The sequence below is a fragment of the Strix aluco genome, chromosome 3 (assembly GCF_031877795.1).
Source record: "Strix aluco isolate bStrAlu1 chromosome 3, bStrAlu1.hap1, whole genome shotgun sequence".
Lineage (NCBI taxonomy): Eukaryota > Metazoa > Chordata > Aves > Strigiformes > Strigidae > Strix > Strix aluco.
In genome coordinates this window covers 45,108,545-45,122,486 of record NC_133933.1, presented here as the reverse complement: position 1 = coordinate 45,122,486, position 13,942 = coordinate 45,108,545, and the positions used below count along the sequence as shown (strand labels likewise).

The window sequence follows — 13,942 nt, the reverse complement described above, 5'->3', positions numbered from 1 at the left end:
GAAGGCATCACGTTTCTGTTTGTGCTGATGTATTCACCAATATGGACAAAATTTTAACAAAAAATGCCATTTCACTTTTTTTTTTAAGTAAAAGTTAGAAAAGAAAAATCTTCCAGGTGTAAAACCAAATAAAATGACTATATGATTGTTTAACAACAATTATTGCATGATTTTGCATAACCCTTGACCTTCCTAAAAAGCAGTATTTGATTTTTTTTTTATATATGCATTGGTTTGATAATTTTATATATGCATTGGTTTGATAATGCTGACTCACACTTGATAAATATTTAACTTGGGGAAGAAATGTTGAGATTACAAAAAAAAAAAAATCAGTCCTAGGTCTTTGTTATTAATCCAGAGATTTTCACTGTTAGACGGAACATGTATAATTGGAAATAACTATTATGTTGAAAGGAATCCACATGACTTTTATAAAAAATCCATTTATCTGAGAGGCTTTAGGAATTATGACGAACTTGATGAGGCCAACCTGAATCCATCAAAACCTTCTTGTACTTTTAGGAGATGAATGAACTACCAGTCATGTAACTCTAAGGTATTTTAAGGCTAGTTAGAAGACATGAAAGAGTGATAACTGAACTAAATGCTCAAAACTGGGAAGTATTTGCATGACTGGCTATTTATTTAAAGGGAATGACTCATATCGGTGAAAGTTTGCTTATTCCTTTATGTTTGCTAATACAGTAAACCTACCATCTACTTGTATGTCAATAATAACTGATCTTAGAATGCCATTTCATTTGAATCTTGGTTTTGCCTCAAGCTTCATTTGAGCCAGGATGGCAATTAGGGAAAGTCCTAAAACAAACAGAAAAATTGACACATGCTGTTAAATTCAAACACAGAACATTAAAATTAACATGGAAGCAGAAATGACATTCAGTGTCAGAAGTAACAAATTTGAAAGTCTAAATAATTCAATATAGAGAATATAGTTCAGACATTTTTTATATAAGTGTGCTTTTTCCTAAAAACACCCCCCCAAACCAAACTTTTTTTTGCTTTTTCTTTAAGTCTTTTGTCTGTAAATATGAAAGAGGGCTACACCCCAACGTAATTCTTCATTGCCATACTAAACAGTAAAACAGTCTTTCTAATTCACATTGCTCATGGCAGTCTTATTTGATGTTGCTTTATTAAGTTTGTGATTAAAGCAGTTTGGGATTTTTGTTGGTTGTAAACTTTTGGCATAATGTGAATACCAGTCCCTTTCAAAAACAGCCTTGAGTTGCTTAATGATGCTTGTGCTGTTCCCCGCGTCTGCTTGGTTGATAACAAGGCCAGCTCCAGCATTCTGCGTAAAAGCATTTCCTACCCAATCAAAATTACCTACAAGTAAAGGCAGGAATATACAATGAGTTTCTAACATTTAAAAAGAAAAAAAAGCAATCTCCCTAAAGGCAATCCAGCATCCTTTTCCCCAATACCTACCTGGGCAGAGATGGAAATAAGTTTTCTGTACAAGCAGGAAAGAAAAAATTTCATTACATACCAGTATGTAGTGCAGATCTTTTCTGGAAGTTTAACAGCTCTAACCCTTCATAAGTGAAAAGAGGTTATTCTATTTATTCAAAAGTGACTTGCTCTTCCTTTTGCATACATTGTATTATTACTCCATTTATTTTCCTCATTGGCCTTTTCAGTGACAAGAACGAAAATAATTTTTGCCATATAAACAATTAAAAGTAGATGGGATGGAGAGTGGTTGCTCCATAATGCTGAGCCAAACCAACAGACCTTTTACAGGTTACCCACCAATAGACTCTATTTCAGGAAAGAAAACCAGGTTTTACTGTTTTATGCCCGTTATTACCACCTTTGTTGAAATCTAAGGTAATGAATGAGCATTTTAAATCCTGGTGATGGCAAGGCAAAGAGGATAACTGGATTAATCGAAAACAGGTAAACCAAGTGTTTCAGTCATTCTTTTTATTTCACTAGAACTATAACTATTTAAGTTGTACATTTATAACACATGCAGTATTTTGGAGAAAAAATGCTGTTACTAGAGGTCATATTTTAAAACAGTATGTGAACGTACATAAAACATGAAAATATCTGTGAAATCTATACCCTTTCTTTCAACGTCACTTCAGCTACTTCAGCAGGAAATGTTAAAAATTCTAAAGTTGTCAAGGATGGTAAATTGAAGCCTCATCATTTGCCCTCACTCACCACCTCTGCGATCGCTGGCTTTAAGCCCTTTGCAGTAAGTCAGGCTGAGGGAGTAGGCAACTGAAGCATCAAGCTACAGCATATTAGAATGCATGTTTTCTCTCTTGACTTCATAAAATCTCATGACTTGCTTTTTAATTCAGGGGCAGTTTTCTGATCCTACAGCTCACGCACAGCTCAAGCAGTCAGGTTTTGTTAAAAAGGGAGTTTTCAGCCTGCATTCAATGAGCATTTGACTGATGATGAACTTCTGCTAGGTGCCATACAGAGACTTTACTTAAACACACCTTTAACCCAAAATACCAATTAGATATGTACCTAATGTTAGGAGGGCATCTGAAATGTCATTACAGTAAATGGGAAAAGACTTCAGAAGGTGAGGATGAAAGGCATTTGTACAGTATTTACCAGGATTGACCATAGCTTTAGTAATAACATGGCAAATGAAGAACAGTCCATCTTCATTGGATTGCAGAAACAAAAGAACATGTTAATAATCCAATTTGTTCCTACTTCATAGTGTGTTGTATTTGTGTTTTCAGTCTGTTTTTAAATACTGAAAGCAGATTGTTGCTTTTGAGAAACTGATTCATAGGGAAAAAGAGAGTTTTTAAATGCGAAGAGGCTCAAAGCTCAGCCTTCATCCAAGTTTCCAAAGAAAGGAACTATTATTCTAACTTAACAAGCATATCAGCTGTAGATTCCTCATTTACAAATGGGTGTTATTTCAAGATTTTGGGTACAAACTAGAATTTCTTGAGACGTGGTTACTTACCAATGTATGCAGCTCCATCGGTCACCATATATTTGTTACGATTTAATCTGGGAAGAGAAGTGTTCTTCTGTTCTTTAAGAAAGCATGCACTCTCCTCCTCAAGGTCAAAGAATTTCTGCCATAAAATAGAATGGAGTGCAGGTTAATGAGAACTGTTCTATAATGGACAGAAAAGATATGGTCTGTTCTCTTTATTGAAAATAAGTTAGTGCTACAGAACAGCTTAAGCCAAGCATTAATTTTAATAAAACACTGCACATTGTATTTCTTAATAAATTCTCATGGTTTGTGATACTCACTATGCCTTGGCTTTTTGAACTATACAAAGTATATGGCTACCGCATACTAAAAGCAATACAGTGCCAGGTAGTAAAGGCTATGAAATGACCAAAATGACCCTGTCTTTGTGCTCTGCATGGTAAGAGCCAGGAACTTTTCTTTAGCTCATTTCCTCACTCATCAAGGGACACTGGGGTTTGAAGTCTGCTTCAGGACCTGGACTGGCAAGCACACCAACAGCTGGATTAATACCTTTACATTACACGTTGCATAGTTTCTAACAGGAAACTTGCTGATTTCAGAAACTTCGAAAATTCTCAGGATTAAATCTGATATGGAGAGATCAAATTTACCAGACAACAAGAGGAAAATGCATTTGTTTTACCCTAAAGGCTGAAGTCTGAGTCAGATTTTTTTTTTTCTCAATTTTGGAGCTATATGCACTCCTTGTCTGGATCAGTGCCAGACAAAAATGAGACTTCCAGTACAAATCTAAGCATTGTTTGTTTCATCAAGAAAACTAATAGCTAGACACAGATTCCAAAACCAGAAGTAGAGAATAACATGATGAAGGAAAAATTAAATATTTACTGCATGACTGGGAAACTTTGATTGAGGTAATGGTGTAGATCTTCAGAACAAACCTAATTCACAATATATTACTGATGAAGGTAACTGGCTATACTTGCACCCACTATACTATGTTGCACCCACTTAAGACATTGAAAAATAGGATTAAAAAAACCCACACCAAAACTCCTTCAGCATGCTCAGGGGTCTGTTTTCCATAATGCAAAATTCATCTCTTGAACCAGTGCTCTTTTCGATATAAACCTTGAATGAATCCTTTTAGGTTATGGAGATGTCTTTCAGAATAATCTTACTATTTGGAAAACCCAACTGTAAACTACTGAAGTGTAGTGATGTCTGTGGTAGACTACATCATCAGTTTGATTAAATCAAATAAAGGTCTATGCACAGCACACAGGCAGTTAGTTTTATAAAGCATTCTTTACCCAGCTGATGACGTAGGTGGGTTTCAAGTTGGTTTGCAGTAAACTGCTCAACTATTGCAAAATGTGGTGTTACTGATTACCAGGAATGGCAGCTTTAGGTTTTATACCACTGGTTGCTTCAAAACTGCACATAAATATTAATTCAAAAAATTTCTCATCTTAATCATCAGTCTTGATCATTATAGTTTGGTTTGTCTTGGAGAACTCTCCTCTAAGCAATGAAGAGGCTTATCTGTAATTAGCATTACCAAACCTAATTAAAAGGGTTTAGTTGCAGACAAGAGGTAGGTAGAGTAGCCCAGAGGCTGCTGTTTGTCTAACAACTTATGCTGTGGACTCTGTCAGAATCTCTCTCTTCCTCACTGGAAAATATATTGGAGTAGATTTTATGTTGTCAGAGGTTGTACCAAAACTGCTTGGAAGAGCTCTGTGTAAAATACCAAGGCTGGTTCAGGCTCCTGCTGATTCCAGCACTGAGGAAACTCTCTGATCTTGGACTGACACACTGCTCCTCCCCACAATGATGAAAGTTTATTAGGGGTGAAGCAGGTTTTTAGTGCATTAGAAATAAAATTCAAACAGTTTGTGTTTTTTCAGTGTCCAAATACTGGATGGTACTGCTGTGCAGTTTTATGATCAATAACTATCACAGAGTTGTTTCCTTAAACAGTCTCTGGTTTTCATATGTCACCACATGCTTACTTACCTGTACATGGGGATTGTTATCTTCCACAGCTTAACTTTTTGTAATGAGTTCAAATACTAGCAAAATTCAAAAGACAGGTTTTTGAACTTAAAAACAAGCACAACCACCCAAACTGTTTGAGTGATTGCGTTACAAAGAGCACCAAAAAGGTTATTCTATGTACAACTGTAGTATCTATCCTTTAAATGAGATTTATGTTGTATATTCACATCTAACTAAGCTGTATGGAGATTAAATCATAACTTTAATTACGTATTTTTAACATCACTAACAACTATATCATTACACTTTTTAAAAAACCATCTTAGCAGCTGTAAAGAAAAGTTTACTAGATATTAGGGGTGAGTTCTTGGACAACACCAAGACTGCAACTGTGTGCCTGAGGAACGGCTCTACAAACACGCACCCACCACAGAAAGGACGTATGTAGCAAGCCAGAGATGGATCTGAAGCTTTCTGAAAGGGTCTTGAATTTTTGGATAAAGCCAGAAGAAAATGGTCATGTTTTTCCTGGCGCAACAAAACAGGAACGGAGACAGTTAGCGGCCATAGGGTGCCCATCAAGGGTACTTGCAGCAACTCTTCACAGGGATGTGGAAGATACCATGTGACTAATACTAATATTGGAGGGAATAGTCTGAGTATGGCAAATGGGTAAAGTATTTAATGCTAGGAAATGACACATAACAAGCTGTCTTCTTCCCAGTGTTACGAGATTTAGTAAAAACCTTGATGTAAAAATAGTCAAGCACAATAATCATGTAAGCTTAGAGTTGTCAAACTGAGACAGATTCAGCAGATGTGCTGAATTGAAAAATCATACATTAGTGTTCTGTTTGTATAACTTAAAGAGAAAATTTCAGATTCACGCAGGAAAATATAGAAGGCTTGAAAATGTAATGTGTTCTCCAGCAACAGCAGAGAAGCCATTAACTCCTTGGCAAGACAGATACCACTAGGGAAACCCATCTGCCCTCACAAAGAGAGTACACAAATGTAGCTTACATGAGCAAGTGAACCAGCACTGACATTAAGTAGCACAACCTAACATTCTCCAACACACGCCTTCAGCAGAAGTACTCTGTTAATAAAACACCACCTTCCGCTAACATTTCATTAATCTTTTCCATGCTTATTTTAGGAGCTTAGAACTTTAAAATTAAATTAGTGCTTAGGAGCAAAGGTTTCACAGTTAATCCATAACACTTTGTTTACTCGTAGGGCATTTCTGGCTTTCTGAGAACTACTGAAAGGTTCAGTTTTTCCTTCCTCTTAGCAGAATACACCTGCACAACTCAAAAATAGATTCATGTGGAGGCTCAAGAACAACTTGTGCTGTAGATACGCATCTGTTCTATGCCACTCCTTCCCGGTCTCTAGTTGTCGAAAGACAATTTGTCCTAGTTCATGCTTTCTATGGGCCCTTCAAAAACATGCACCTTTTTCAGCTGAGCACTGTACCTGACAGAGCTGGCCCATTTTTACTGCTCTTTTGAGAGTCAGACTGAGCATTCTTGTGCATAAGATGTACTTACAGGGTCAAGCACACACGACTTAAGGAGTACTGGAATTAAGGTCTCAAGAAGCACAATGGTGAGCTCTTCACCTTGAGTTTACCCTTTATGATTATTCAAGCTTTAATTTCATGACCACAAGTGGTTCAGTGCATAGGACAGAGTTCCTGGAATAAGCAGCGGTTTGGTATGCAGTTTGCTCCTTGACATGTGTGCTTACAGCATTTATTTAGTCCTCAAACAAAGTTTTTTTTCCTCGTGCCTTCTTCCCAGTGATCATTTTTTCAGAGTACTTGTATTGAGTTTGCACTCTCAAAGCAGTTTCAGTTGAATCCAATAGTTATTAATGCTTATGTGAACTGGACTCTGAGTGAGATGCTGAGGAACGCATAATGAGGGATTAAGCATTTTCTTACTGCACTGATGATGTTAATTGCCCAGTATTATCAAGGTTTTGTGGCAGAAGAGAAAGAAAACCTGCTTCTAGATAGAGCACACGGTTACAATTCAGTGTTTGCAACTAGGAAATTGTGTTTTGCAGTTCCTGCCTCCCTGACCTCAACAGCAGACTGAAAAATTACATGCACAGCGCTTGGTGGCTGGTTTTGATCAGGACACTGCTAGGCATAACAGGTTTGCAGTCCCTGTTTCTAACTATATACTTGCAGTTAGGCAATACCAGAACTTCCATTAGCCTGGTCAGAGACCAGGGGAAATCAGGAAGAGATTCCCATCTAACAGAGAAATTATATCTGTGCAGCCTCCTCCAAGATGACGGTGTAACTCGGGCTGCTGCCATTGGCAGAACAGTGTTCCCTGCAGCTGCAGCAAGCCGTTGGCGCTCGCTGGAAACTTCCTACACAAACTGGTCTTTCCACAGGCATAAAAAAAAAGGAAAACAATCACGGCGACATATCACAGGGATAAAAAGCTAAATGAAAGAAAAAAGTTACTGAATATGCTTCGTAGAACTCAGGTATATTATCCTCAAGAGAACAGAAGAAGGGGGGCAGGGGTGCCATTTCTGTCAGAACAATATTGAGGCATTGGGACAACTTAGCAATTTTAAGTATAATTTCAATCAGAATTTGTAACTTAACATTCTCTTAAAATTTCAGTGTTCTTGTGTATAAACAAATACATGACAGTATTTTCTGTACAGAGTTTTGTTTGACTTTGTTTTCTCATACCCAAAGCAGAACCAAAAGGGAAAACATAATTTTCCAATAATTCAAAAGGTTCAAGTTTAGTTTTTACCTTGTTAGCCTACTCCTTCTCCCCCATACAGACACATAATTTTGTTTCCCTTTGATCCTGGCTAGAACAGATGAATACAAAAGAAATGCAGTTTTAAAAAAACAGTGCTCATCTGACACGTTCTGTGAAGTAAAGGAGTGTTGTGATGGAGCCTGTGGCACAGTTTCAACCAGAATCAAACAGACACCAGTAAACTCTGAGCCTTGGGCTGTTACTTGAACCAAGGCTTAAGGCAGTGACTTACCCAGCGTGTGGAACACGTGATGCACAGCACACAGGTACTGTGGTGTGTTGTACCTTTATGACTAAATCTGAGGCGGTCTCATTTTTTTACTGGAGGTTGTATTATCTAACTGCAGATATTCTAGCTAGACTATCTACTTAGATTAGATGTCTAGAAATAATTTTTTTTCCTCTTAGCATTTCGTTCTTGACAAGATAAATTCTGTACTAAAGATTTTACCTGCTGTAAATAGATGGAAATATATATGAGTATGTAGAGCATTAGATGGTGATTAAATAAAAATAATTTTAAAAACATAAATAGAATTTTGATAATAAATAAAGAACAAGCTAGAAGTTACCCAAAATTGAGTGTCAGCCATGTATGGGCTTTTTGTCTTAAAAACACACTTTATGCTGCTTCTTACCTAGGAAACTTGTAATAACAGTGTATGTTATAAAAAAAATCCCTGTTTCTAGATATGCATAAATATCAACTAGTGTGTATAACACAAATAGTACTTCTTTTTTTTTACAATTGTTATTGATTTTAAATTGATTTAGTGGATTATCAATTTAAGAAGTGAAAATAATTCAGCAGATTGTTTAAGACAGTTATCTGCCAAAAAAAACCCAAAAGAAATCTAATCCAAGATGAATTGATCCAAGATGGCTGATTTCCAGGTGCCTCAAGTTCATAAAAATGAACTGTATCAAACTGAAAGTAGTACTTCACTATGTACTCTGTTCTCTAATACATATGGTATTTCTCACTTTCCTATATTGCATGTCTAATGTGTTCACATGATACTTGTTCTAGTCTTCCCAATTCTGAATTTATAGCCTGAATGTAATGTAAAATCTTCATTATTTTTTCTTGCACTCTGTAGTTGATTAAAGGAAAAGCAGATGCTTATGCAGGTGAACAGTAAGGTTACACGAATCCAGACTGAAACACATCTTTGTGCTGTCAGATTTACTCTTATCAGCCAGTATAAACAAGACATATGAGTACGGTTCTGTTAGCTTTGCTGTGAAAGACCACGTGCAGTGTTTTACACAGGCTCTCCATCACAGACTGCCTTTTGGCATCATTCTATGTTTCTGTCTTAATTTCTATGTCTGTTACTACTAGGAATACATTCAGTTCATTATACTACATTTCCTGGCTTATTTAATGAAATTTAAAGATACTAACAGAAAATACTTCTCAGTTGTGAAGTTTTCTTGATTTTTTGGGGGGGAGGGTGGGTGGGAAATATCAGATTTCAAAGCAATATGGATTATACTTACAACTTTCAAACTACAGCTTGGAACTTCAGTGCAAATAGCTTTCAGAGATGAAACAAAGTTAAAAGTAAGGGGATCTGTGTCTCTTGAGAAACTTATGAGAAGTCGTACTTTAATACTTCGTAAAACTAACGCTTCTCTTATCTTCCCATCTAAATATGGCCAGTACCTGTGGAGAAAGAATACAATATATTCAGAGAACTTAAAAAGTGTTGGATTTTTATGCAGCCAAGACTAGACATCATAGAGAACACTAAACACATGTGAATTTCATTTTCTATCTGTTGAAGGAATGCTGTTCTCATTTATAGGGATTCTCACTGAACACATCTGCCAGCATCCTCTTCTGTGTCATTCTGCCCTGCACCAAAACTGTCACTGTGGGAACAGTGAGGTTGTGGATGGTTGACCACATCTTTCATCTGTGAAGGTGCACGGAGAAATGTCAAAACACTCGCACAGAATACAGGTACCTTGGCTGCCCGTAGCTGGGAGAGTTACTCCTGTGTCACTGCCTGCGCTGCGAGCAGTGGAGCTCTTGCGGTGCCAGAGAACCAGGAGAATGAGCTACAGCTAGAGGGTGCTGCTTACCCAGCACAGACAAACGGACAAGAAGGATTTTCTGTTGGTTACACCAGTAAGTGAACAGGAACCCTGGATCCCTCCCTGACTGTAGTCTTTTTTTTTTTTTTTTTTTTTTTCTCAGCCGTACTAGGACCATACAGGCTGGGGACTGGAATGCCTTCTGTAATCTCTTGCTTGGGAAAAGGAAAGCTGCTGCTGTGCAGTGTGCCTGCACTCTTCCGTAGCAGATGAAGATGGGTCATTTAAGGAGGATGCTACCTTTTTTCCTGATGAGGATTGCAGAAGTTCTGCTATGAATAGGATGGTGGCTTCCAGGGTGCTATTGTCACAATTGCTAGTTAGCTTTGTGTTCCTGACCTTTGGTGGGAGTAGATCAGGACAGGGAGAATTAGACAAAGAAAATGCATGTTTTCTTTATTCCAGCAGCATCAAGGCATTCAGCTTAATGAAAACTGAGCTCTACAATGCCAGAAAATAACTTACAAGAGAGAACTAGGAGCTGACAAAGTAGAGAAGCTGTGGGAATGCCTCAAACACAAAGCCATGCTGTAAGAAAAATGTTGAAGAATTCACACAGGTGGCTTCCCTGGATCTCCCTAATGCAGTACATTTCTGAATTCTTCAGAACAAAATGAGGAGGAGTATAGGAAATAACATCAACTGCAATGCTGTAATGGTTTTACATACTAAGACCCAGTCCACCATAAAGGAGAAACGCAAGGGATGCATATGTGAAACTCAGGTTCCTACAACTGTACCCCTGATTCTTTCACTATGAAAGAGGCTGTACATAATGAGTTTGTTGGAAAAACCCTCTTACAGAATTGAAACAGCTTATGCTTGATATCAGTCAAATGATAGCTATTTTTTTAAAAATTTGAACAAAACATCTTTAATTATGCAAAACTGGAAAAAAGCACATAACCACGTGTTTAGTTTGGTTTAACTGTTGTTCAAATAAAGTGCTTGGATGGAATGGCGAGGTTTGCTAGATGCTCAATTCATTGTGTTATCGAGAGTATGAAGGACCACTGGATACTGCCTTCTGAGTTGGATGGTTTTATTACACTGTGGCTTCAGTTTTGGGTCATAAGTGCTTTTTAATGATCCATACAAACAGGGTGTTGAAAAATTACTTAGTTTTGTTTGGTTTTAGCAACTCTCAGTTAACCAAAATGTGATATAATTCAAATGTAATCTGTGCTGAATTTGGAATTTTCATGTATATGTATAGTTCAATAAAATAATGACATCTCCCATGTTGTATACAAGAACTTACAACATGTTATTTCTCTCAACACACACACACACACTCACTCTCTCTCTCGTGTTGAATATCTGTATGATACTGATAAAATGCCAGTAGCTGTGGTATCAAGGTAGTGAATATAATAGTGTAAGAAATAGGACTGATGTATAAGCAGGTTCTTGTATTCCTGGGTCCCAGTCACTTGCAGATGGTCAGACTAGACAATTTCTGATCTCCTTCGATAGGCAGATCCAAAGCTTAGGACCCAGAACTGGAAATGTCTTCTTAGGTCCCAATTCTGCTCCCATTTAAGTCAATGGCAGAACTCTCACTGATTTCAATAAGAGCAGAATTGGGCCCCAAGAAATTGGTCCACAGTAGTAACTAATCTCCTGTGGGTTCATTTTCTCCAGCAGACCTCACTGGCATTATGATAACCTGCCAGTCCTGGACATGGACACTCACCGTTTAGCATTGGTGTCAATGACGATCGGCAAGTAGTCCATGACAGCTATGTATACAAACTGTTTCGCATCATCGATAACACTGTATATAGCTTCAATATCCAGGACTCTGTCCTTTGGGCAGAAGAGTTTAGGTGAATTCTGTGAAAGGAAAAGTTCAAATATGGCATTTAAAATACGTGACTTATTTTCTCTTTCCCTCATTCTTCTTGAGATGGCAAGAAGTATCCTTTTTTTAGTAGAGAGTATTAACTGATACCTTCAACTGTCCTGCTAGAATACTCAAAGGAGAGCTATTTGCTTAATTTCCCCTTGAAAGCCTCACCATTTAGAGGTAACTGTGGGTAAAATGCAGAAGACACAAACTTCAAAACATCCACTGTCATCAAAGAAGCTCTAGTTGAAGTTCCATTTCAGAGAATTTTGTTCCAAAGAGTCCCAGGACTGGTTACTATTAGATGGAGAGATACCTGTGTTCTTGCCACATGAGCCTGATCCATCACTTGCAACCAGGTAGTAAGTCTATTATGTCACTTCTGTTTGAAGTCCCATACAAAGTCACCATTTGCTCAGTCACTGTTGCATGGAGATGCTGCAGTTTTGCAGGAAACTTGTCTTTAAAACCTAGCTTCAGGTATACATTAACTGTTTACCTGGTACTTAGCCAGTAAGTGGTAAGCCCAGATTTCAGCTTTTCTGCCTCGTACCTAGGGCTGTCGAATGTGTCAGGAAGGTGAAGCCAGCAGGAACCACCCATCTGTGGCAGAGGTGCCCAGGACTTTCTGCTCTTCTGCCGGAGCAGGAAAAGAGAAGTGGAACCACCTGACAAGTTGCTCACAAGCAACGACACAGCTCCTAGGGGTAGAAGTTGCTGAAGGCACTTTATCAAGTTAGAGCAGGTACCACTTGTCCTTTTCTTAACACTTGGCCCTGACATACCCTGCTGGCCTTCCTGCTGCTGTATCACCTTCTCACCTTTGTTATCTGATTGGGTTGCAGCTGACATCTAGATTACTATGTTTTCTTTAGAGACAGATCCTGGGGGTTTCATTAGTCTTTTCTTTCTATACAATGCCTGTCACAGGGGTTTCTTAATCATTGACTGGTGTTCTTAAGGATTTACTACAACTGAGTTCAGAAAATACTAGAAAATCAAGCATAGCAAGATTTCAAGACCAATATTCCAGATCCATTCCTGAATGCTAAAAACAACCAAAACCTCTTACATTTTATCAGCCAGTCTGGAAGACGATTTTGTTGCCAAGCAACACTAAGCCATGATTCCCGAGTATAAGAAAAAAAAAAATCAGTGACTGTGTGTTATGTTTGTTGTTTTATACAGCACAAACATTGAAAGTGAAATACATTTTCAAAGAATTAGTTTTGATTCAAGAAAAAGTGTAAAGTGATTTTGTTAAATATAATTTACATCTATTATCTGAAACTTTTAGGAGGTTATTGCACTGAGATTTTATTCTTACACTCTTACTATTATCTTGAGCAGAAGTTTTAAGTTACAGAACAGCTAAAGAAAGAAATTCTTTGCATTGACTTTTTCAGATGCGTTCAATATAAAGACTAGAAAGTGAAAGACATTTAGAAGATAATTAGAAGAAAAACTTCTGTTAAAGCTTTTACTGTAACATTTGTGTTTGGGTATTCTACTTCTTACCCTGTGGTGCGGCTGACCTCCCTGTAGTCACAGAATATTGTAGTACTTTTCTCCATATTAGTTGAATAGTACTTGCTGTTCTGATCAAATACCCACTTGATACTTCTCTTCACCTACCAGAAACAGGACTTATTCTCACTGGGCAAGAGTACCTTGCCATGCCCCTGCTTGAGGGGGAGTGCCATCCCAGACCCAAAGGTCTCCTAAAGAAGATGATGCTCCCAAAGGAAGGCAATGCAGGGCTGGGGAGGGAGTGGTGCCGCACTGGGCAAGGGCAGCACCACCACCCCTGCCCACAGGCAGGGCAGCGATGGCAGTAAGAGAACTACCTGGCTTGCAGAGACTTTCTTCTTATTAGTTCAGGGACAGACAGCGATGTTAACACTGGCTCCACCAAACCAGTCCAGTGCAACTCCAGGCCTGTCTTTCAGAGGGACATGCTTGCAAACATTAAGAATCTGCTAGTAGGTGAGAAATTTATTGAAGAACCTGTTTTCAGAAAGGAAAAAACAGCCCAACTGGCTGTGGCTACAAATTCAGGTAGCTCTTGGAGTGGGACTCCACTGGTCTGAGCTTCTGAGTACCAGTGACTCCTTCCTTAGGTTTTGTGAAGTGGAATTTCAAGAGAAGAGGCTTTTGTTGCCCACACAAAAGGAAAATACAAACCACAGGGAGGAAGTGAACGTTCTCAAACTGCAGAACAGTTTTTGTAGT

General features: G+C 38.1%; 1 protein-coding gene across 1 annotated transcript in view; it reads right to left on the bottom strand.

The window, feature by feature from the left end:
- Positions 1-234: 234 nt before the first annotated feature.
- The window catches only part of PLD5 (phospholipase D family member 5), a 187,067-nt gene continuing 173,359 nt past the window's right edge, over positions 235-13,942 (bottom strand). The window contains exons 7-10 of the mRNA XM_074818374.1: positions 11,558-11,697; positions 9,262-9,427; positions 2,975-3,089; positions 235-1,353 (exon numbers count right to left, since the gene is read on the bottom strand). Of these exons, the coding sequence (XP_074674475.1) occupies positions 1,118-1,353; positions 2,975-3,089; positions 9,262-9,427; positions 11,558-11,697 (657 nt within the window). The 3' untranslated portion in view covers positions 235-1,117. The remainder of the gene's footprint in view (positions 1,354-2,974; positions 3,090-9,261; positions 9,428-11,557; positions 11,698-13,942) is intronic.